At 35.3% G+C, this 26436-nt stretch overlaps 1 protein-coding gene across 2 annotated transcripts in view; it reads left to right on the top strand.

Moving 5' to 3' along the window:
* MMP16 (matrix metallopeptidase 16) overlaps positions 1-26436 on the top strand; it is a 167113-nt gene that overhangs the window by 115203 nt on the left and 25474 nt on the right. For both annotated transcript variants that reach the window (XM_058831999.1, XM_058832000.1), the window contains 2 exons: positions 4598-4759; positions 7701-7918. In XM_058831999.1, the coding sequence (XP_058687982.1) occupies positions 4598-4759; positions 7701-7918 (380 nt within the window). The remainder of the gene's footprint in view (positions 1-4597; positions 4760-7700; positions 7919-26436) is intronic.

Genomic DNA, 26436 nt, shown 5'->3' with positions numbered 1-26436 from the left:
GTCTTTGTATTGTTACAGTTTGTAATTTGAAATTCAGTTTCTAGGGTTTCTTTTCCTTGGGATGGAGAAGCCTTCAAAATTGAGGTCACATGTTAAGCCATTGAGTTATTGCTTTTATAAATTGAACTCAAAAATGGAAAATTAATCTCTTCAGAGCTAGGTTTTCTTAATAGCTTACTGTGGACAGACATATTAGCTTTGTTTATCTGTATATGTGAAAAATAGTGTATGAATTAGCTACAGGGAAAGGCTTCCCTGTAGAACATGCTTCACACTGCTGGCTGTTGAATATTTGATATATTAATACATATTTATACTCTGGAGGTTGGGCAGTGTTCGTAAAGTCAGGCAGGTTTAGTGCCTAAAATAGTTTATAGCCTCAGAGAAAAGTGTCAGTATAAAAATAATAATTTTATCTTACTTCTTTACATACAATATCTTTTTCTTCTTCCCTTGTGAAATCAAATTTGAGATAAAATAAGAAAAACAATCGCAAACTTTTTGGGCTTACAGCCATTCTATTCTAAATCTCCATGCTAATAGGGAACACAAGAATAGAGAAGCACAAGTTTTGGTCTTGTCAAATATATTTTCCATATTTTTCAACTACTCTGTGGATATACAAAAGATGTAACTGAGATGATCACAACTAATATTCACCATTGTATATCCTTGAGCAGCAAGCTTTAAAAATCATCTTAATCATACACATTTTAACTCCATTATGACTTGTTAAAGTTTGTGATGGTGCTTCATTCGGCCATGTGGACTGAAGTATGTCCCACTTGGATAATGTGTACTGAAATATAGAATGATTTGGGACTCTCTCCTTCAACGGTGGCAATGGTGAAAATGTAAAGATGGGATAACAAAGGTAGGGTGAGTGAATATGAATGCTCACTTGTTCTTACACTTCTTCAACTTATTCTGAGCACTGACCAAGGAACTGAAGGTGGGCTACCATCAACCTTGCAGTCACAAATACACTTCTGTGCAGCCTTGAGAAAAAGAGCAAGACTGAGCAACAGAATGTTGTCCTTCTGCACTCTCAGGAGCTTCAGTAACGTTGAGGTACTCAGGGCAAGTCTGCTCCCTAAAGCAAAGAGGCACTGAATAATTGTTGCCTAATTAGAGAAATCTAATCGCATGCAAAGTGAAAAAGGATGGAAACTAACATAGTAATAAGGCCCTACCTGTACTAGACTCAGACAGCTCATCTTGGGCTGGTTTAAACCTGAGTTTCACTTGCACTAAGTTATTTGGGTCAGTTTAAATTCAGGATGCCCTGGAGACAATCATGACGCTTGATGGAAATTGTTATGAATAATGGGGCTATTTGGCTACAAGTAGAAAATATGTTCCCTGTTAAATCATTGTCACCCCAGGCAAGAATATTATTCTCCCAGCTCTCTCCTGTGACCTTCTCCCTTCCTCATTCAGTTGCTCAAGGGCTGTTCTGCCTTTGCCACACTTAATGGCTCCCCTGATGGCTACAAGTTGCATTGCATGAGGTGGAAATAAAGACTAAATCCAGAGGGGCAGTCAGCCCCTGAATGTAATATTTGGGAGTTTTTGGTTGGTTGTTTGGTTGTTTTTGTTTTGTGGGTTTTTTTAGTGGTTTTTGTTTTTGTTTGTCTGTTTTGGTTTTTGTTTTTCTTTTTATTTTCTTTATATAAATCTCCCCCATCCAAAAGACAAAAGGAGAAACAGCCAGCCCCTGCATAATATCTGTTGTCTGACATGGTCCCACTGTCATTTAGTGCTTCTTTAGAAGTGCTCTACCATATGCTCATTATTGTGATTCTGAAAGGAAGATATGCCAGTAGCTGAAAGTTGGTTTTATTTATTTCCCTGTTACTAGTATTTAATGTCTTTCAGAGCAACATGAAAAAAAAATTAGAAATTGCTGGAAATCTGTAAGGGGACTCAATAAGGACTAAGAAGCAAAGGATGTATTAGTTCTTCATGTATTGCATAACTGGCACAAATAGAAGTAGTAGACTCTTCCAAGACTGTTGATTAACTGTGGTTTCTTGAAATTTTAGAAATTATGACTAATTAACTTCCCAGGCTTCCTGCCTGAAACAGGAGAGGTAAAGCACGTAGAAAACTCTTTCATCTACTGACAGTAAGGAGCCTAATGATAGTGGTAGAATAAATACTCTTAATTCAAAACTATTTGAAAATAATTCCATAAAAATGTGGCCAACTTGTTAGTGCATTTTTTAATATAGGATTTAGTTAATACTCATGATGTAGGAAGCATGGGTATAGAAGGGAAATTTGCTTTCAGAAGGTCTGAAAAGCAAAAGAAGGAGGTTACTTCTTAAACATTTAAGTTAATACTAGGGAAAGAAGTTTTGCATTCTAATAAACCTAGTTTAGAACTTTCACAAAACTCAGAAAAGAATTGAAAAATAATGTGAAACTTTTCATCATAGTATGAAAGCTGTAGTACAGTAACATGCTCTTCTGTCTTTCCATCTTAAACCTATGATTATTTAAAATTACATTAATTATTCGATAATAAGTGCAGAATGAAAACCTTTACAAAGTTCCTTCTGTGCATCAGTTCCTATGCTGATGTTAGCTACAGAAGCTGTGGATTATTCATAAGAAATGATGTCAAGATCATCTTTGTCTGCATATAGAAGGCCAGATTCAGATATCAAGAGCATTTATCAGCAGGACAGTCAGGCTTATAAAACCTATTGAAACAACACATTGAGATTCTGCTTTACTATAAAAAGAGTTGCATCTAAGAAAAATATTGTCATAAAATATTTAATCTAGAAACCACATAATTATAAATGATAGGATAAACTCATTTCTAAAAGCACATTATGTCACATTAATTTTTGAAAGATGTGATTTTTTTGCACAGTTATGCTGAGTAGAAGATCAAGAACATCTAGTTGACATATTTTCAAATTAAGAATGAGAAGTTATGAGAAGACTCTGAACTAAGCATATAGTTTTACTTGTGTCTGTTTTCATGATTTCATTCAAACATTTATTTTACTGACGTCAGCATGGCTTCATACATCATGAAGGCATCTAGTGTTTCCTCTTTCATATGTACTTTGGATAAAGTTTATTTTATTGTGTCAACAAGAGGAAATTCTTGAGAAATTGAAATACTGTCAACTATGTCCTCAAAGTTCTGTAATGTATGTATGTGTAATTTTGTTGCTGATGCAACTTAATATTATTTTTACTGACATTTTAAAAGTACTTCCAGATCAAGTTCCAGCAGTGCAAAATAACTGTCTATCCCCAAAGAATCTACAGGTTAAAGGGTAGGAGTTAAGGCTGAGCATTTTTTTTCATATTCACAACCAATATATGACTATTAGGCCACAGCACAAGTCTTTCATTATTTATATTTCTCTTTTGAAAAGAAATTACTTACTATGGGTGACACCAGTTTCACATGAGTTCAGCATTTAAAAATTTCATAGATCAGCATAAGCTGCTGATCTAGAATACTTCTCTTGTCAGTGGGATGGGATCACACTTCTGGAGGATGGTTCTTCCCATCCCTAGGTGATGAAATGAGCCATATTGGATGTGACCCTTTTCAGACAACTGGAATCTTTCTCCTGATCTAAAACACTTTTCCAAAGTTTAATTCTGTGACAGGTTAAGTACAACAGAATCTGTAAAGAGTCATAGAAAGATATGCAGAACAAAATCTTAGATGAGCAAAAATTGACACAATTAATACCATAGAGGTCCAGCTCTGAAACTTTTTTTATAAAAGATCCCATTGGCTTTGATTTGTGTTTTCTTCAGAAGAGTGCCATAATTCTACTGCCAGATCTTCCAATTGTATCTAATACTCTGTAGGAAAAAATTTAAAAATACTTTTGAGAAGAGAATAACAAAAATACTAAACTGATCTGTAATATGAGTGCATGGTTTTTCTTTAGTCCTACAAAAATTAAAACAGCTCTAATACTTAAATAAAATACTTAAATAAAAAAACTACAGCTATTACAAGGAATTGCACAATGGAATATATTAGAACATCTATTTTCCTCATTAGGATTTCAGTTACAGTGATTCAGAAATGGAGAACATCTCCATATAATCAGCAGGGATCTGACTGCAAGTGTTTGGATGACTAAGTGCTCTGTGGGGTTTGTTCTAAATAGGTAGTCTTCAGTTGGTGTAGTTTACCAAACAAAGCCAAACTATTTTTCTATGAGAACTATGTCTTGATGAAAACATTTTTAGTTGGGTTCATGGCAACATCAACTTCAAGTCATAAATTGCACAAAAGCCTAGACAAGAGCTATGATACTGCAACCCTGCACTTGCCATGTGTATCAATTAAAAAGGTTTATGTTTATGACTGTAAGAGTACCATATATTATAGCATAATGATTTCCTTATTAGGAAAAAAAAGAGAGAAAACTGCCTTTTCTGCCACATTATCCTTGATATCCTTGATGATTCATTAATTACTATTCACTACCTTGTGAAACTCAAATCACAGTGAAAATATCTTGCAAGTGCAGAGTTCTCCATGTGTTGGGTTTTTTTTACTAGCTTTATGGATTCAAAGGTCTTTTTCCTTTCCTTCTCTTCACAGGAAACGATCTCTTTCTAGTAGCAGTGCATGAACTTGGACATGCTCTGGGCTTGGAGCACTCTAATGATCCCACTGCAATCATGGCTCCATTTTACCAATATATGGAAACTGACAACTTCAAACTACCTAATGACGATTTACAGGGCATCCAGAAGATATACGGTACGTCATGTTCTCGTCAGACACCACAAGCTTTTGGGTTCAGAATACCTGTGAGGTCCTCCTGTCCATATCACCTCTCCAAAGAGTCCATTAGTGTGGACTTCATCAGTTGTTACTGCTGTTACAGAGTTTCTACATGACTAGAACATCCAGTGATCTTGAGGATGCTCTTTGTTTCTCACTGTTCACAGCTTAGATTCAAATTTGCACTCGCCTGGAATAGTAATTTTAAATGTTTTAAAAATCCATAAAGAAAATTTATAAAAAATTATTCCAAACTCTGAAAATATTAAGAAATGCAGGCCTTTAACTGTAATGACATTATTTACACAGGTGTCCAAGCTCATGAAACTGGATGAATTGATGCTTCTCAGTTAATCAGTTATAATACAGAAAATTTCCCTCAAAATCCCAAAAACGCCCTTTCTTATGATAAATATGACAAATTGATCTCAAAATAATGTTATCACCAGTCCATACAGAGGGTAAAGAAGGGATTACTTTTTAACAATGCATTCATTTAGTTTTTTCATGGCCTGATATAAAAAGTACACGATGCACATAAATTCTACATTTAACAAGGCAATTGAATTATTTTTTAAAAAGTCAAAACAGTAACATAATTGTGATTATGGGTTGAATGTAACACTATCTCCCATATTACTATCCTTTAAATTTCCGAAGACATAGTTTTAGTTTTGGTTTTAATGACTTTGATTCTGTTGGTATATGTTAAATAGTCTTTTTTTTTACCCTTTAAAGATATATTTTATTTTTAGAATTGAAAATTCTGTCATATCTCTGTGTTACTGCTCTGTATCCAGTGCATATAATTTGATATTGCCTTGCTTAATATTCCCTAAATAAATCTGCATTGGATTAAATTCTGTACTCCCAGTTTTTCCTGTTTAAAGTTTGTCATAGTTAGGTTGAAAATTTTGGGGGCCATTCCTTCTTTATCTTTCCTACCAGAAAGGACAACTACAATTGTGTAGAATTACTGTACTGCTAACTAGAAATCTGCAGACTCCATAGTGTAATAGTAACAAGAATTTTAAAATATCATATTTGCAAGCACAGATACATATTTTCATAAAGCATAAATAGCAATTTCTGAATGATTGGCTGATCATGTTTTGTTTGGTTGGGGTTTTTTCCTGTGTGATTAGCTGGAAGGAAGGTTGTTTCTCATGACCTCATAAGTTGGTAGTCTAGACTTAAGAGCTAGACAAGGATACTTTGCTGAAAACTAGCTGCTAAGCTCCAACAGCTGTGGGCTATACATTAGGAGAAATGTGTTACCCCTGGGAAGTAATATCTGACATCACCACCAAATGGCATAAAAAAACTTTGATTTGGGGTTAAAAACTTTCCAACACGAGCTACTGCAAACTGATTCCTTTGCTCCCTTTAAAATCAATATGTGATCTGGAATCATATGCCTCAATAAAAATGTCACACCTATTAAAATAATTACTTTGGGCTGCAGTATTCCTTGAAATACTGTTATTGACTGTAAATTATAAATGTCACGAGTCTTAAAATTGTGAATGAAATAAATGTCTTATTAAATTGCATGACAACCATTTGGCGAGTTTAAGATTTCCTTACATAATCCATCTTTTTCTTTATAAAGTATGTCTTTTTGTAGAACTCTCAGAGATTCAAATTAAATTTGTGCAGTTTTTAAGTTGTCTTACCATTCAAAAGTGTTTCTGAAGGTAGTCATGCAAATAGTATTTAATTTTTAAAGTCAAAGTATATTATCTATTTAAATAATTTTGAGAGAGGCCTAAATAGAATGAAGAAAAATTAAAACATTAATATTGTTTGCAGACATCTTACTGATCCAAGTGAAGCTTCTTATCTTTTTGTCCAGGAAAAATAAATGTTGCTGATACGTGTAGAGAGGGGAAGGCATTTTCAGTACACTCGTTTCAAGTCATTCAGTATGCAATTAGGGTTATGATCAGTATCTGTCTGGGATGGCCTCAAGACTTGCAGGTAGAGAAATTATGAGTGTGACAGTAATTTCATAAAACTCTGTATATTTTGACAGAAAATATATTTGAAAGAAGAAAAATGTTTTAAGACTGCTCTACAGAGTTTTAGTTTTTCACTTGAAGAAAACGTGTGAATCATGGCAGGGGGTTGATGGGGTATGTGTGTTACATGCATGTCTAGGATTTGAGGTCCAGTTTTAGGAGCTCCTGTACATACCCAGGGATGTTAGAAAAAGCTGGGAATTACCTATCTCTAATGAATATGACTTTACGTGATCTAAAAATTTGGTCAGTAGGAAGTAGCAGATATGCTACGCGTATGCCTGTGTGAATTGATGACTATAGATTAAAAATATAGGTAGAAGATCTATTGACTGATCATGATCTTATAAGGAACAAGATTTTTTTTTCACTTATTTGTACAAGAGAAAATGAGTCTGTTATAAGAGCTCTTATTCAGTTGGTGAATAATTTGCTTTGAACTACTTCTCATCTGAAATGGTGATGGCCTAAGCATCCTTAGAAGGTTTTATTGCAATGTTGTTCCAAAAAGGAGAATTTTGGATAATGAAAACTAATTCTTTTCCTTGGTTTTGGCAGCCATTCTTTATATCCTTTCTAACCAGTGCCTGACTGGAACAGGCTCCCCAGGGAAGTGGTCACAGCACCAGCCTGAGTTCAAGAAGTGTTTGCTCTCAGGCATGTGGTGTGACTCTTGGGATGTCCTGGGCAGGGCCAAGAGCTGGACTCAGTGATTCTAATGGGTCCCTTCCAACTCAGCATATTCTGTGATTCTATGGTTCAGTGATTTAATAGCATCAGAAGGGTGTGTTAGGTCACTTTTTCATTCCCCTTTCACTGTCGGTACAGCTGTTTTTTGTTGTGTATGTTTCCTTTAGTGGGTTTGTATATTACATCCAGCTGCTGTGTTTTTAAAGGTCCACCTGACAGGATACCACCACCAACAAGACCTCTGCCAACAGTGCCCCCACATCGCTCAGTCCCTCCAGCAGACCCACGAAAGAATGACAGGCAACCTAAACCTCCCCGGCCACCCACTGGTGACAAACCTTCCTATCCTGGAGCCAAGCCTAACATCTGTGATGGGAACTTCAACACTCTGGCTATTCTTCGCCGGGAAATGTTTGTTTTTAAGGTAGGAGGCTGTGAATTTTTCAGTGTTACATCAAATGTCTACATTTCTCTTTTTTTTTTTTGTAAAGCAAACTCTCATTCATCATGACTCTACATTCCCAGCCTGCTCACAGTTAGAAAGTTCAAGAAAAAAATTAAAAAATAAACATACACGTGGCCTAAACATCCAGCAGGGGACTGCTGCAATGTTCTATATTAAGGAAATACCCATGTCAGCAGAAACTGTAATGCTTCAAAATCTAAGGGTAAATAAATGCTGCATGTTGTGGAAAGATAAAAAGTGTAAATCAATTCATGAATAATAAGGAAGCTTTTGTTGGGAATAAGCCACATGCTAACATACAGTAGATACTGTGTCTTTAGCGCTTGTTCTTTTTTTTTAATGGAACTATAGTTTTAACTTTACAATTAGATCTGTCATTTACAAAGGAAGTTTGTCATTGTGTTGTGGTTGCATTGAAACCACAATATCTTACTAAAGGTCTTTGCCACAAGATTCCTGCTGCAAATGTGTCATTATTTTTTTCCATTCATCTTCTTGCTCTGAGCTGAAAATGTGGTGTATATACAACAAATTGAAGTAAACAAACTGAACTGAAAGGCAGTCTTTTAATAGAAGCACTTTGCTAAGACTCATGGACATCAAAGGTATCTTTAGGAGGATGATCTGCAGTATGGTTTCCAGAAGACACTGAATGTTGAAGAAAAAATACAGAATCATTGTTGCTCGGTCTCTTAAACCAATTTGCTGACAGGTAATGTTGTTCAAAAATTTCAGAAACTAGCAACAAGATAATCTGTTTTTTTGAAGTAATAGCATGTCAAATTTGCTTAAGCAATGGGAAATGTGAGATCTTTGTTTTGTAAATGTGTGATAGGATCCTTTTTATCTTCTGTATTATAGGTAGAGAGGAAGGAAGGGCCTTTCATGTGACTAGAGAAGTTTTCTCTTCAGCAATAGTGTAAGTGCAAGGCAAAGGCAATGATTTGTCCCAAAATATGAAGCTCCCAGTTCAATTTTGTTATCCTTTCTGATAGGACTTATTTCTCCCTTATGTGTTTTCTTTTTATATAGCCTATTTCACCAGATAAATCTTATCAGCAATGCTACCCAGGCTTTCACTTTATTTAGCATATCTAAAAAACCATGCAAATAGCTTTACATTAATTAAATCAAAATTATTGAGCTACCTCCACGATCCAATGGGCAGGAAATATTTTTCCCATAAACTGCTAAGGATTTTTGCAGCCTGGGGCTGTCAGCCCATTCTATTTGAATGGATGGTATATGGTGAAACACTGGGAGGTCCTGAACCATCAGTCTTTTATGACTAAAACTCTAAGGTTGAGGAAGAACCTAATTTTCTAACTTGACATTAAACAGGATATTAAAATACCTACTTCAATCTCATGTCATCCACCTCAAGAGCAATAGAACATATTCTCATTTAGTTTAGACATAAATCAATAAACTGAGAAATGCTGTTCCACTAACACAAAATTTCCTGTCTAGGCAAGCCTGTGTTCCTGGATAAATATATTCAACACCATTAATAATCACTCTTATCTGTTCTGATTGAAAACAAATTAAGTTTTCTTCAAAAATGTTTACTGCTTTAACATCACATATTTACTGTAAATTGTATATGCTTGCTAGTGTGCAGACTGCATTTACATTCCAAAATTAAAATTCATTTCATCAATCCAATGAGGAAATGTGATAAAAGTCTCTCAGAGAAAAGCGACCAGTAGCAGAATGCTTAGAGATTTCATGTATAGAGTCAGACTCCCCAGATGAAGTCACTGCAATCAGAAGAACAATGTGCTAGGAAGGGAAGTTAGTGGTCACCTTTGTTGAAGTTAATTTCACTAGGGTCCCACGGTTTTTCTTTTCTCCTCAGGATACCTAGGAACATAACAAGGCATGTCTTGGGTTAGTGTGCTAAACAGTGGAATTGGCCTAAGTACAGAGATTTTGACTTTTTAGAGTGAGGTTCTTTGCATGCTTGACTTAGTGAGCCTTAAGTCTCTTGTTTGTACATTAATTTGTTAATGAAGATTTTTGTCTGCTAAAGGATTTTTATTAACTGTTTGAGATTTTTGAGCAGGGGAAGGACTCAAAAGGGGCAGAAAAGGGGAAGAGTTAGAAAAGTCAACTTTGCAAAATCCTGGGGTGTGGGACAGGTTGTAAGGAAAAGCTCAGCACGTCTGAATGTAGCAGAAAAAGGCCAGGAATTAATTCTTCGGAGTTATAAACAGAAATAGGAACTGAACACAGGGGAAATCATCCAGCAAAGAAGGAAACCAAGCTGGAGGTTCTGTGATCTGTCACAACAAAAATAACCCAAACCTCTTTTCCCTTGCCCCTTAATGACAGTGCAAGGGAAGACTGGGAGGGCATAAGTGATGGGCTGAGAGCCAAGTACGGAAAGGTGGAGAACAGGGGATTGATGACAGTACTGTACCAGGTGGAAACAATTAAAGAAGAATTATGACCTTCATTGGAAGAATTATTGTTGGATAGTTCCCAGATGAGTTAAATGGATAAAGTTGGAGGCTAATCAAATTAAATCCTTTTCTGTCTTTGTCTTTATCCAGAGGTCTGTAATTATTGTGTAGTGGCAGATTTTACTGCCTCCTGACTGGAATGTATGCCATGTACCGATTTCAAATTGAAGATAGCCAGGTTTTTTTCTCATGGGCAAGTCTCAAAATAAGGATCTCAATTTGTTTAAATAATCCTTGAAATTGCTTGGGAACTTAGCCGCAGAGTTGAAGAATTTCAGCACTTTTGAATAATTAAATTCTAATTTAAGCATAAAACTGAACCATGAAATCCAACACACTGAGATACACTGTGGATTTTCATAGTAGATGGCAAACATTATTAATTTCAAGATTGTTTTCTCTTGGCTGTTAAGCTCTTAGGTATACTTAAGAGCATCAGAATATTAGAAACAATTTCTGTGTTCAGTCAAATTAATGAGCTTTGTGGTTTTAAGACTATCTGGCATTCTTAAATGGCTATATCCAGAGTAAAACTGAATAGCACTAAATGTAAGGAGAAAATGTAATTTACACTTATCCATCCCTTTTCATTGTTTTGTCATCACTTTGACAAAGTAACAATCCTAGAAACACTTGATAAAGATTGTAGGGTCATAGAGATGAAAAACAGGGGAACTGTTCCTTATCTAGCATAAACATTAAACAGTAAAGTTTACAAAACTAAAGCAATCAACTTACTAAAGATTCTCTAATGATCACCAAATGAAATTATAATTTTACAACTTTTTTTTTGTAGGAATGATTGGATTTTGAAGAAAAGATAATTCTTTTATGCCAAATACACATATATCACTGGCATATAAATGTATTGTCCCGAGCGGATTTCTTACAGAGTTCTTTAAATTAGATGCCCTTAAAATGTCCCTGCCAGCTGTAAGGTTTGGGGACACAGTATGCTATGCAACGAAAATGTTTGTTAAAATCAATACATTGTAATTGTTGGTTTCAGTTGTCACCAGCTGATAAATACTGCTGTTATTTGATTCGTGTTTGAATTGGTGTAAGGAACTATCAGGGCAGAAGAATGTCTATGCCAAAATTCATGTGTGCCAAGTTTTTGTCTTTGGATAGCTTCTTAGCTTCTGTATTTATACTCAATGCAATTAGTATTTTGCTGTCACACTCATTTCCAGTCTTTCCTTCTTCTGTTTAGTTAGAAGTCCCCTGGGACACAGAAAAATGGCTCAAAATAGTGAAAAAGAAAGGTCTTCCTTTTCTGGGCAAGTTATGCAAAGTGGTATGACACTGTCTGCCTTTAATGAAAACCCTCTCTGCCACTGTGTGTAGCAAAATGCAGCATCCAACAGTACTGTCTTATTAATGTCTCCTGAGAGTACTCCAGAGCTAGTGCATCATGAAAAGAAACCCCTTTGTCAAAGGTCTGAAGACAAGATCCATTAGTGAGGAAGTTGGTAGCATACACTTCCACTTTCTTCCTGTGTCCTGTGCAACTTATGCTTGGTTTCATGGCAACAAAATTACCTGTAGCTCTTCTTCAGCAGTGTTACTGTCATCAATGTCCTTTTCCTTTACGTTCCTTTCAGTCTCGCAGATTTAAAAAAATGCTGCTTTCTTGAGCAAGTTGCATCTAGAAAAGTAAGCATATGTGGAATTTGTCCTTCATAAGCATCAAATTAGAGAGACAAGTTGCTGTCCTTTTTTTATGTGACACAGGTTTTTGTTTCACAGAAGAACATTTCGTAGAGGTTGCACTGGTCTTTGGTTTAATGCTAAATCCCTAGGAAAAAAATTAATGGATATAATTGCTAATGGTTTTAGTATCCATGTTGGAAAAGTTAACTCCTTGAAGAACAGCGTTTTTTAACTACTCTCATATACTGTGGTGTTTGTTAAAATGTAATTCAAATATTAGATAAAGAATTTTTTCCAGCAGAAAAATATCATTTACAGCTCAGAGGAATGTCTTCTGAGCATCACAGATGGTGGAACATGGAACCAGTTCGAGAAAGGCCTTAATGGGCTGTAGTAATTTTAATTTCTCCACAACTTGCAGAAATTTGTTTTCTGACTCTTCATCTGCTAAGAACCATTGTAAAAACATTTATGACATGCCAAACAAGCCAAGGCAATTAGGCTGTAATTACTCTTTGGCATTACTTTAGACTGCTATTGCTTTCATACGTAACAGTATAGGTTCCATTTAATATCCCTCTTAGAAGTGTGTATTTATATAGAGTATGCCATTAAACATGAAAGGAAAAAAATCTGTTTCTTTATATGTGGTAAACACATGAGAAACTTTTAAAGCATTTCAGCACTGGCTATTTAATCTAATTAAAAATCTGTGGGACAGAGGGAGAGTACTGCTAATAAAAGCAGAGGCAAAGAAACAGCTCTAGTATGAGACTTGATTTCACTGTATTTGAATGCAGACTTTTTTTCAGAGCTCTTGTGGTCTGTTTGTGTAGCTGGTTTTTGTCGTGTCATGCTGTGGGTGTCTGGGCTGTCAACTGCTGCCTGGGAAAGTTCAGCAGAGGATCCTGAGGAAGTAGACACTTTGTGATCTGAAAGGGAAAACCACTTAACATCTTAACTATAAAAGTCTAGGAACAGTAGTTCAGAAGCAGCTAAGTCTGCAGAGAGCAGACTCCTTTTCCCCTATTTTTTGTATCATGTTAGGAAGAACAGTTGATGGAATTTGCCAGTTTTTGAACTAAGGGATGGAGAACTGCTTTAATTCAGGTAATTGAGTTAATATGTTGAAAAGGAAGGATAAAAGCAGCAAAAACTCAGTGGGGAATTAAATGTATCATAATATACCAAGCTAACTGGAAATGTACAGTATGGTTGTTTTATGAAACAAAACCAAATTGTAGGATGTCACGAAGGATAAAAGCAGGGACATGCTGGGATGCTAAAAAGTCATAGCTTGTCTGTTTTTGATAATTGAATACTTTCACTGACAGATGTAAAAATATTCTCCAAATGTTACCTCAGCCTTTCAATCTGCTTCTAAGCTAGGAAAGGTTTTTAGCTAACACATTCATAGGCTTAAAATGGGAAGTACAATCTGTTCCTTACAGTGTGGAAAGTGGGTAGTCTATTCCATCCAGCTGCAGAGCAATTTACACAAGAATGTAATCACCTGGGTAATAATTGTACCAGAATAGTGCTGTTTAAAATCCTTCTACCATCTCTCTTTTTAAAAAGTTGTCTAGAATTCTATTACACAGTTTGAAAGATGGCAGCCCAGTCATAGAAATACTTATTATCTAGCACCTGCATGCATATCTGTGTATATATATGTAAATTTTATGTATAGAAAGTTCTAAAAAATCATAACTCTATTTTCAGGGCTTTATTTACAAAGGTATCAATATAATTAATATACATTTTATTAAAACTTACAAGCAACTTAAACTGATTAATAGTCTGTACTATCTGCCTAGTAAAATTCCCATTAGTCATGTAGTAGCCCATTAAGAAGTATAACCTTACCAGGATGTATGACTCAGTATCTTCCACAGGGCTTTAGATTTGTCAGGAGAGGGAGTACTGTATTTTATCAAAAGGCTATGTTTTCATTGGCAAACGGTGTGGTGTAAAAGGATTTAATCAGTGGCAGAGCAGATGGTACTGAGTTCCTCTCATGTCCATCATATGTGCTTTGCCTTTAATTAGATACAGTTTGTCCTCTGAGGCCAAACAGTTGCACAATACATGTGTTTCAGATTTTTCAGAAGGATAGCTATCCTATAGACACTGGTGTCTTTGACTGTGCACCCCATGAGAGTCCAAGAGAGCACCACACAAGTGTTTCATCTAATGGTGGCTGTTACCATCTTGTTAATATGTAGTTGCTCACACCATCTTGACCCAAATAAACCTTCACATGCAAAATATATTATTATTTCTTCTCATACAACTTTTTGCATGACACAATTGTACCTGTTCCTTGACTCCATACTACAAGTTTGCATTGCAATACAGTTCAGGAAGATGACGTAGATTCAACAACTGTGATGAGGCATTGCTGTGAACTAGAAAGCTACTATTCTGAGTTTTATTTTCCCTGAGAGAAAAGCAAGACAGATTATTTGTTTCATTTCAATTTAAACATGAGGGAAAAAAATTTGTCCCTTCTGTGGCATTTTGTAGCAACAGAAATATGAGCACTAAAAAGTCTCACAAAATGTTTCTGTCACTTATTTTCCCCACCTAAAACATCTAGAGGTCCTTTCCTACCTCAACCATTTTGTGATTGTGTGAATGTGCTGAGATTTGACTGTTTCACCCACTCATTTCCCAGTTGCATTTGCTTCATCTCCTTTGAATATGACTGTCAGAGGCAATAGCTAGTGAGATTTGGTCAGGAGACTGTTTTGTGACTTCATTCCTGCTCAGAAACACCGACCTGGCAGAGGAGATTGGGGTGTGTGGAGGCAGCTCACAAACACTAACAAAAGAAGTGCAGGGGAGGGAATGTCCACCCTTTCTGTCTGTGGGACAGATGTTCTGCTGCCTCCTTCCAAAGAAATCATCCTCTTTCCTAGGGTCAGGCTCAGCTAAAATACTTACTCAAAGGCTGACTTGGTCCTGTCTCTGAAACTGTCACCATCTCATGATGATCCATTAATACCCACAAGGTGCACTCCCCTAACCCAAAGAGTCCTCACAGATAAAAAGGATCACTTCAGACTCTTCAAGGGTTTTCACAGAGAGTGGGACAATCTGAGTTTAAGAGCAGTACTAGAGTGAATTGTGTGAATTATTATACAAATGTGGTAGCAGGCTTTGGGGCAATGCTTAAAAACTGTGAGAAATGTAAACAAATTCTTATTTCTGATTTAATCTAATAAATACTGAAAAATATGATACTAAATATTTGTGAACCACTGGCCACAAATCAAAGAATTAGTCATTCTTTAGAAGCATTTTTTTTTTAAATAGAGTGAAACTGGGGAATCTGAAGCTCTTTGGTACTTGCTTTATGCAAAAGGATAGAGTGGGTCAGACTTCTATGTATTCTTAGGAAAGAACTCGTAAGCTGAATAAAAAAAATGGAATTGTTTCTTTTTCTCACTTCAAAAAAATAGTCCAACAAATGATAGTGTGCTTATATGGTGTTACTTGTGCATTTAAAAGTGCTATTTTATTAGTTGTTGAAAATAACTGTTCCTTTTTTTCTGCACATATGACAAGTGTTTGTTCTAAAATCTACTTGATCATTAAAAATTGTGTTTTCAATCACAAGTTTTACATACTACCAAATGTAAGAAATACTGAACAATTATGGTTCTGCATAGCATTATTAATTAAGAGAAAGACATTAAAAATACAGATAAACAAATGCACATAAAAAGACTCTAATCTGGTAAATTTATTTCTCGTGCATAACAATAGGCAGAGACTCTCAGTAGGGAAAACAAATGCCCTCAATGGACATTATTATTTGAGAAAGGACTAATGATGTCAATTAAAGTGGAAAGACGTTATCCTGGGCACTTTTCCCCTCACAGTTACAATATTTTTTTCCTAAAGTCAGAGAATCCTGAGACCCTATTAATTTTTTACTTTTTTTTTTTAAGACAGTAAAAAATTAATAATGAAAATTTTAACTGAATTCTAGTGTGCAAAAGGTATTTAATTTTGTAGAAGCTGCCTGTTTTCTGAAGCTCAGTGTTTGGGTGATTAAAAATGTTTCATTGGCAAGAGAATAGAAAAAAGCATTATTGACAAAAAATAATGGCAAAAAATCACAGCAAGGAATAATCTAAAATTACATGGAGGCATATCTTCAATTTTGTGCCACCAGCAAGTGTTATCTTGTAATATTAACAATACATTTTAATTGAGGCTACATCCTAATGGAACCAAAGGGAGTAATTGCAGAAAAACTTCAAGCACAAGGCTTAATTAAAATTTTTCGTTGTATAAAATTGTGGCCTTTCAACTAATTTAGGTAAATGTTTTGGAAGACAATCTGAATGGCTTGTAATGTAAGCTTTTTCAAGCAGTAGTATTATTTCCTTGTACTTTCTTAATATTCATTTACAACCAAAACTTTATATTCTAGTAGTATTTGTATATTTTTAATTTCTATTTTTATTTTTTTTTCTGGCCCTTTCAAGGGGTTGAAGGTCCACAATGTAAAAGTTTGGCAGGGGTTTAAATGCAAATAAACTAATCTCATTTGGTTCTCTGAATTAGCCATTTCCTGTTCCAAACACTGTACTACTAAACAGTTTAGATCTTAAATAATGTAAAACACATGTATGTTTACCTTTTCAACAGCTTAGTGAAACACTATTCACACTCTGGGAAATCTACTGAAAAATAACAAAAATTAAAAACATATATTTACTTAAATGCTGAATTTCCTTCTTTTTTTATAAGCTATAGCTTGAATATTTTTTAAGTGTTGCTTTCCTTGCCTATTGAGTGAAAACTTGGCCCAATTGAAAGTAATCGCAAAACATCCACTGACTATAACACACTGATTTCACTTGGTTTTAATTACCTTTAGTATAATGAGGGACTATCTATTATGAGTAATACATATTAAGGAAAAATCACAAAAGAAAAAACAGATAAGCCTGTTAATACCAAGTGTATGAAATAAAAAACTGTTTTTCTGTACAAAATCAAATGTTAGTATGCTGCATTTCCAGTCAATAAATCAAAATTACACAGAGACCATTTTAATTCATTATTTGACATATCTGTCTAATGGAAATATTTTTACCAACAAGAATAGGCTGTATTAGGTCAAAGGTTATACTTAATAATGGCTGAGTTCAATCCTTTCCCATTCTTCGTTAAGAATGCACCAGCATTCCCCCTCAGTTTTATCACGATGGAGCCTTTGATTTTGTGTTGGAGTGATGTCTGGCCAGCCCTTTGTAACACCCACAGTCATTTACTTCTTTAAATTGTACATTCCCAGCTTATCTGTAATCAGATGTGGTTACATATTCACTGCTGGAAATTCCTTCATTTTGTACAAGATCCCTGTGTCTGAGTGACAGAGGCAGTGAGCAAAGACAGTCAAATATCTATCATTTTCATATTTGTGTTGTCATGACAGATGTTATTGTTGGCTTCTGTTTTCTGGATGTTTCACTCTTAATGGCCTGTTTTGCTCATTGGTCATTGCTGTCAACCTCAAAGCTGAGGCACTCAAGAAATTATCACTGTTCACCTACTAATTACTGTGGGATCTTCTACAGTCATTTTTTTAGTTCTACTACATCCACCAGGGAGAACATTTATTTAGCCTTGCCCCATACCATTCAGTTAGATTTGGTACCTGGATTTTTTTTCCTTTTTGTTGTCAGCACAATATCAGAGAACACAAGCATTAAAATGAGAACAAAAAGCATATATTAGCCTCTTATCTTGCATCAGCTTGAATACAAAATAACCCTCATACACTCACCTACAGGACATGGAACACATTTCTCAAAGGGGAGAAAGGACTTTAGCACAGGAGCTACCAGGGTTCATTTACAGAGCTTTAAACTAGATTGGAAGGGGAAAAGGGACAAAACTAGTGATAAACAGTTGCCTGTGATAAGTAGTAGGATGGCATGCCAGAACTTGATGCACTGAGTGCTAGTGAGAACCCTCGGGGCTGAAGTTGCCCAGGAACGTGGGGGACAATAAAAAGAGACTGTAGTAAATGGGGTTACATCAGGCTGGTGCCTGGTCACTAGTGGGGTTCACATGACTCCATCTTAAGGCCAGTTCTCTTCTACACTTTCACAAACAACTTGGACACAGAACTTAGGGGGATGCAAAGTAAGTTTGGCAATGACACTGTATTGGGAGGAGCTGATTACTCTACTGAGGGCAGAGAAGCCCTGTAGAGACCTCAACAAATTACAAGGCTGGGCAATCACCAACCCTCTAACCCTCAACCATATGAAGTTCAGCAAGGGAAAGGGCTGGATTCTGCACCTGGGACAGGGAAAACCAGGATGTACATACAGATTTGGAAACAGAATGTTGGAGAGAGTGCCATGGAAAGAATCTTGGGGATCCTGGTTGATGGAAAGCTGAATGTGAGTCAGCAGTGCCTTGGCAGGCAGGAGGACCAACCCTGTCCTGGGGTACATCAGGCACAGCTTGGCCAGCTGGGCAAGGGAGGAGATTGTCCCGCTCTGCTCTGACCTGGGGCAGCTTCACCTCAAGTGTCTACATGTTCTAGGTATGTATATACAGACAGAAATTAGTAGTGTAGGTTCTCTTCCATTTTCCCTACAAACAGTGTATTAAAGAGTGAAATACTGTCTTGAGAACTCATCCTGGTTAGAGCAGCTTCAGTATCTTGTTTATGTATGAACTGTCCTAAACTACTACAATCAGGAGGAAATATTTTAATTACTCCTTCTTTCTTGTTTCCACCTGTGGTTCTGACATGACTCATCAGTGCACTCTAAATTCTTCTGGTTTCCTCAGAGATTTCATGCAATGTGCAGTGTGGAGAAGGCAGAGAGACAGGGTAAGTGGCAGCATGAATACTGCATCTGCACGTAGGATCACACTGAATTGCACATATGTGCAAAACCGTGAAATTCGGTTTCATGAATTATGGAGATTCAAGGGAGGGACATGATTATTTTAGGTCTTCAGAGAATAATAAACATAAATATGAGAGCTACTGCCAGCTGATTTCAGGTGTTGTATTTCTGTATGTGTGCATGGTGTGTACATAGTGGTTTCCATCAATTTATGCTGTATCCTCTATCACTGACATCCTTATTTCTTTACAACTGTAATGTCACTGTTCCATTTACTGCACATTTAATTTATTCACTAAAAGTTTTATTTTTTTCCTCTTACTTCCTTGTAAATGTTTTCCTATTGTTAGTCACAGAATCATAGAATCAGAATGGTTTGGGTTGGAAAGGACCTTCAAATATCAGCTATTCCAATTTCCATGCCATGGGCTAGGACATTCATTTGCATATGGAAAAAACGTATTTCCATATGAATTTATGGATATGACAGAAATATGAAAATACAGGTGATATAGTGATAAATCATATAAATATAAAATATTATATATATATATATATATATATATATATATATAATATAAGATACCACAATTATTTCTAGTTAAAAAGGTCACTGCTTAAAGGAAATTAAATCTTTCATTACACCTAGAAAAAATTGTTTGGAGTACTAATTTCTGTGTTTCTACAGTGTCAGAGTGTCAGTGATAGACTTCTGATGGTTAATATTGGATAGTCCTGGTCTACATAGTTTGTCACTGCCTCATCTTCAAAAGCTTTTGACCAACAAGAGTGAATGATAATGACTTCTATTTTATTTCCATATTTGAACAGTCTTAGGAGCTTCCTTTATTATGCTTAGTGATTATTAAAATTATGCTTAGTGATCTCAAAGATATACTATAATTCACAAGTCACAAACTTATTCATGTGGGTGCACATTATTTCTTTACCAGGTGAATCCTTCTTTAGTCTATTTGGAGTTTTCTAATCTTTGTGCTTTGCCAGCAGTATCTACCTGGATTATTGAAACTAGGAATAAGTATTTGTGATTTGGTTTATTCATAATTTTTCCATTTGACTTTCATTGTTTTTGCTGCCTGCCTCTGGAAATTTTTGGTGAAAAAGATCACACCCTCTCTTGGATTATCTGTAACTTTAGTTTATCAAGGGCTCCATTCTCTGCTCATTTAATATCCCATATATTTTGGGGGTAAAAATTAAGAAAGGGAGTTGCATTTGCTCTACTGTGACCTTTTTGTTTTTCAGAGAGTGCTTGAGTCATTACAGAGAGCCTGATGACTCAGACATACTTGTTGTAGTTTTTAAAATAATCTGCTCACCTCTGGCAGACAGTGAAGCATCATATTGGAAGTGATAGAGTGATAAGGGGTAGACAAGTAGAAAAAACCACAAATTATTCTGATTTCATTGCAGTGGTTGGTCTGTTTTGCTTGGAGAAAGATAAGTCTGTCCTGAACCATTTTCACAGGTTTAAATGTGAAGTTACAGAAGAAATATATGCACACAAACCCCACTCTTCTTTAGTCTCTTTTCATGGGCCAGGATGGATAGCAAAATTAAACTATGAACAGCTCTGGGAAAAAAAAAAAAATCCTTAATTTTTCTATAGGATCCTAGGTGATATACTTGGTCTTCTCCAGGAAGGAAATTTGTGTTTCTGTGCTATTATTGGTAAGGCAATATAGTTTTGTGGTAGGAAATACTGTGCAGCTGGGAAAATAATCTTGAAAATTGCTGTTATGCTCATATTCTCTCTATTCCTAGAAAATGTCACATGTTTTGAAATCTTTTTGACAGTTTCATTAAAGGGAAAAAGGTAGTCCACAGTTATTGATCTTTTTTTAATGAAATGGTAAAAGAGGTTGCAAAAGGATAGAAGGAAAGTGAAGAGTATGCCATATAATATCACAGATTATTTGGGTAATGGAGAGAGTTATACAATTAGTGTTACTGAGCTTTCAAATACATTAGAGGCTCATATGTTTGCCAGATTTAAGCTAGCAAACTGTTACAGAAAATAATGGGTTATGTAGTTTCCCAAAGAGTGCATAAAAAGTGTTATTGGAAGAGAAATATCAAGAAATAGGTGTTGGTCAATGCAAAAGGAGATTTGACTCATTTGAACATTGTTTTTCACATGTCCCATGATATTTCGAAGAACCATGATCATGTGTTGACATAACCTGTATAAATGCAGGCCTCTGAGAGAGCCAATCTACATTCCAACTTGGTGTTTTCCACTATTATTTATAAAGAGAAAAGGATAGCTACTACAAAGCACATATTTGCACCTCTACTACATATTGAATCTTTTTCACCCCTTTTCATTGTTTATTCCCTTCTATATACCTGTCTGATTTTAAAGATGATGTATCAAAGATCCCTCGTTTTTATCATTACATAAACAGGTGCATGTATAAATTAAATTGTGAGTTTTAATTTATTTTTTTTCTACATTTGACTCATCTTTGTTAGAATATTTGCAGTTCAAATATAGAATACTTCATCAGAACACATTTCTCACTACCAGAAAAAGGTTTTTCAATTCTAACCAAGAAAACTGGTATTTTTTTTGGTAATAAAAATACCTAATTTTCTTATCTTTCCATGGTGCAGAAACACCACTGCTCCATGAATTCATGGAACTCATTGCTTTATATTAACTCCCTGTGGGGAAGGGCAGCAGAGCTGTGTTCAAGAAAATTTAGATGGTTCTGTGCTCTCAAGGTGCAATCACTACTGAGGAAATAAAACACTTAACTGCTCTGCAAAGGCCTATAGCTCATCATATGGACAAGAGGTGTTGTGCAGTACTTCATGGGCATGTGCTGATACCTGCAGAGCATTAGGGGGAATTTGAACATTCCAGAGATTCCTGGCTGCAAGCCTAGATTTGGTGTCATTACAGGTCTTCGCTTCTTTTATGTCTATTTGTTTCTTCATATCGGATCATAACCATGTGGCAGTGGGAACATTTTTTAGTGTCTCAGTTAGTTTAGTTATTTGGACAAATCAGAATGAATTAAAATGTTCAGTTCAGTTAGGAATACAGAAACCCATCCAAATGGAGATTGGTTTTGTTTGTTTTTGTTACTATTTAAAAAAAAAAAGTATGTTCAGTTGGTAAAGATAAAACATTGATTACCTGAGTTGTCACCATTTATATATATATTGTGGGACAGATCAGAAAAAGTGATATCATCTCCAGCTGCATTATAGTGCGAGGTCTATTATTGTCATTCTTGTAACCTGCAGAGGTACAGTGGACAAGATCTCATCTGGAAGATTTTCCAGGAGGAGCCAAGTGCTCTTTGAAAGTATATGGTGGTGATAAATGGTAACCATCCACAGAAGGCCCAGATCAACCCATGGTGTTATTGGAGGTCTCCAAATTTCTTGAGTTTCATGTACAACGTGAGATCTAGTGTTACCCAGCCACTGGTGTTAGCCAAAAATTCCATAGCATGTTTTGTATGGATTCTGCAGAACAGATTTTCCTTGAGCTGAAAGTGTTTTATAAATACTTACAGCTTTTGATTACTTCAGGATATTTTTAAAAGGTTAATATATACAAAGAAATGCTAAAATGCCATTGGTACTGTCTGCACAGGAAAAATAGAGAGGACAGATGGATGTGCATCAAAAACCTGATAAAAATTTTGCATACAATTTGATAGTGAAGAAATTATAAAAAAAGAAAATTAATAAGACTGAAAGAATTAAAATAAGGGCTATAACCAAAGAATGATTTACTAATGAAAACAGCTGTAAAAAATGAGGATACAATATTAAAAAATTAAATATTAAAGAAACATACATCAAAGTATGCTTAAATTATTTACTTCCATAGAACACCAAATACTAAGAGCAGCTTTAAGAGATGTTTATTTTAGAATCAATTTTTTTCACATGCAGTAATATAAATTTGTTAATTTGAAATGTCAAGAATATATTTTTAATAAACAGTTTCCATCTGCACTAGCAATGGGACTGGCCAACAGCAATCATATGACCTGTGATGACAAAGATGAAAGTAAGTTGGATAGTTACAGCACTTATTTCCTGCACTCAGATGAACAGTGATGGGAAAGGGCCAGGATTTCAATCCAGATGTTTTCCAAACAAGAACTACAGCCATGTGTGTGGATGCCTCTGCTGTGAATGTAGGCTACATTAGCTACCTTCATTGAAAGATGAGATACTTTCTCAGTCAGTTCACTCTGGATTATACCAAGACAGTTTATCAAAAAAAAAGATAAATATTGGCCTTTGAGCATTTTTTTTAAGCTTTGGGTCTATTTTTAAGAGATGCTTTTCTTTGTATGTCTTATAAATTCAATATTCTGGGAATCACACAGTGTTTGGATACACTGATAGTTAACCAAGTAGATGTGAAAAATAGTTTTTGCACAGCAAATGACCAAATTGCACAAGGTACATGGCTGAATATTTTGTTATATGTTGTTTAGAAAGAGGTAATGTAAGTTCACTAGATGGTGTACTTTTTTACATATTTGCCTTGTAATACGCATGATAATTAGGAAAAAATCAACATATGACGACTAAAATAAGCTTCACAGATATGTTAATGGCATGATTTGATGGGCACCATGGTATTCAGTCAAAGGTTGGACTTGGAAGATCTTAGAGATCTTTTCCAATCATAATGTTCCTATGATTCTAAAAATATGAATAGTTTTCTTTTTATGTTTATGACTGTAGACAAAATAATTCCACTTTAAATAGCTGAACAATAAATGTTATCTTTCAGATGACAAAAATATAGCACTACTGAGTGATTTGCAGAATCTAGTTTAAAAGTGAATGGGTGCTCTTCAAAATGTGATGGAGAACTGCAGAATTCTTTTATAGCTTCTTGTCAAAAGTTCAGTATTTTTATATTGGAGACAGAATGAAAAATTTCTCGAATCTGCTACAGATCATGAAACAGATTTGAATAAGAAAAAGACCTCTGAGTGGGGAGCAATGCTTTTTCCCTTTCTTAAATGTATTACCACAGAGGCAGGAGATGGGCTCAGGCAATCCTGCAGTTTTCCAGGACAGGTCAGCCCTGCTCCTCCCTCTGTCAGTGCTTGGGCAGCCTGAACAGATGACCAAAGTACACATTAGAGAAAAAGTAAAACAAGGAAAATTAGAGAGAAAGGAAGAAATTAAAAGGCAAAATAAAGGAGGAGAAAATTTGGATCCTGGATATATCACTGTGCAGCACTAGAAGTGGAAATACTTGAATGCAGCTTATTGAAATCACTATAAAAAATCAAATTACATTTCAGAGGGACTGCCAGTGTTTCGGCTAATCAACCACACTTTAGAATTTGATGCTGAGGGTAAAGGAGGTACTTTTGCTTCAGCTTCAGTCACAATTCCTCTTGCTACATCCTGTTGTTCTGGTGGTCCGTAAACCAGATTTCAGATAATCAAGACAGCACATTGCAATTTTGTTGTATATGTGGTCCATGAAGGAGATCTGTACATCAGTTCATAAATGAGGGAGGAGAACAAGAGTTTTCTCTCATGAAGAGTCAGAATGCATATGAAATGCCATAACCCTTTGAGTCCTTTTTGAAAAATAAATGGATTCTTTTTATATTTTCCCTGCTCTTTGAAGTCTAATTTCTGGCTTGCCTCATTTATATATAATATATATATTTAAGCACAGCTATAGATTTCAGCTTGAGCAATGAAAAGCAGATTTGACGTATCTCAAATGACTGAAAGAGACTATTCAGGCCAATAGTTAAGTAGTTAGGACTCAGAATAAGATGTCAAGAAGACAAGTTTTAACATAAAGCCATTTTGGACCCTGAATAAATTACTTGACATCACTTTATTGTGTCAGTAATACAGAAGAGGAGATAAAAACAGATACTAGAAAAAAAATGCTTAGCATACTCCTTAGCAAAGACTTCCTACATAAAATCACTACATAAAATCAAATACTTCCACTTAAAAACGTATTTGCACCAGTGAACCTCAGCTTAGCTGAAGACAGATACTTTAAACCATTCTCAGTTTAGCAATGGGATATGTTTGCCAGTTTTTCACCTGCTCCTATGCCAGCTCACAGTAGTCCATTGTTTTTCCCATGGTCTTAGTTAGCCATAACATATTATTAAGGAAAAGAATATGTTCATAAGAAACAATATTTTTAATTTGTCTATAGGAATTCTCCAGGGTCTGATTAGGTACCAATAGTAAATAGTTGATATTTTATATAATTGTGCTTAATACTTGTCATCAAAGAAGTAAATTCCTTACTTGAGAAAGTAAGGAAGAAAGAGAACAAGTTTTTGGTGATGTCTCTTCATATCTTTGTTTAGAATCCAATGATTTGGTCTCATTTCCAGTGAGAATATCAACAGGAGGTTCAGGATCTCAACAAAGGAAGTGCTGAGATTTTTCTGAGTGGAGCTAAGTGCTCTGACTTCTTACCATGGCTCTCAGACCCCATTTATGCCCTGTTCTGACTGGGTAACCGTGCTGTTGTCCCAAACACATTAAGAAAGATGAATTGTTTCTATAAGTTCAAATAAGTGATGCATTGTACATCCATCTGTTAATGAACAGATTACAGTCCTTTGTAGTTTTAAAGGAGCTTTGTTTGTTGTTAATGTGAACTAGCTTCATAATGAGCTGGGCTAAGTATTCTCTGTGTGTATAAATAGTCCATTTAGTTAATTGTTTCCTAAAATGAGCTAGATTGGTAGCATCTATTTAATGTCTAATTCTGGTCTCAATAGAGCCAATTGTTTTCTACTATGGAATTATGTAGGAACTGAAGTAAAGCTAGTCTGTAAATTTCATTGCAAATTCTATATTGACGACAAAAAGCAAAACAGAAAAGAAAAATAATTTCAGAATCCTTCTCATAGCTGAATTGTGCTAATAATTTTTCTGCACTAAATCCCCTGCACTGTATCTTCTTTTTTCTGCTCCATAAAAATTATTTCCCAGAAAGTTGCTCAAAATTTTCTAGGTTTTTTTTTTCCTATTTTGTGATCTTCTTTGTGTTAAATGCTATAAATTCCAAACTTAGAATGTTTAAAATGGATGTTACTAAAGAAATAGTGTGATTCCCCAAATGAGTAGGCACAAAGGTTTTAATTCCACATGCCACAGGTCTGTTGCTACCAACACTGAGATTCTCTGATGAAATTCACAACCTGATGAAGTAGATGTGGAAAAGTGCCTTTTGAGATTAGATCGAGATTTTTAAAGTATTCCAAATTTATTTTGGTTTAGCTACAATAACTATACCTTGCATCTCCCAAATTCAGTTTCTTAATATCCCATCTAGGTGTATAGTAGGGGAACTTTATTGTCTCCTGGATCACAGTCTTGAAATGTTTCTGCAGTCTTTGTCCTTTGGTAAATTTTGCTGCCTATAACCGGAACTCTTCCTTTTCTCTAAGAGAAGAATTTAAAG

This window comes from Poecile atricapillus, chromosome 2 (assembly GCF_030490865.1).
Source record: "Poecile atricapillus isolate bPoeAtr1 chromosome 2, bPoeAtr1.hap1, whole genome shotgun sequence".
Lineage (NCBI taxonomy): Eukaryota > Metazoa > Chordata > Aves > Passeriformes > Paridae > Poecile > Poecile atricapillus.
This window is presented reverse-complemented; position numbering and strand designations above follow the sequence as displayed.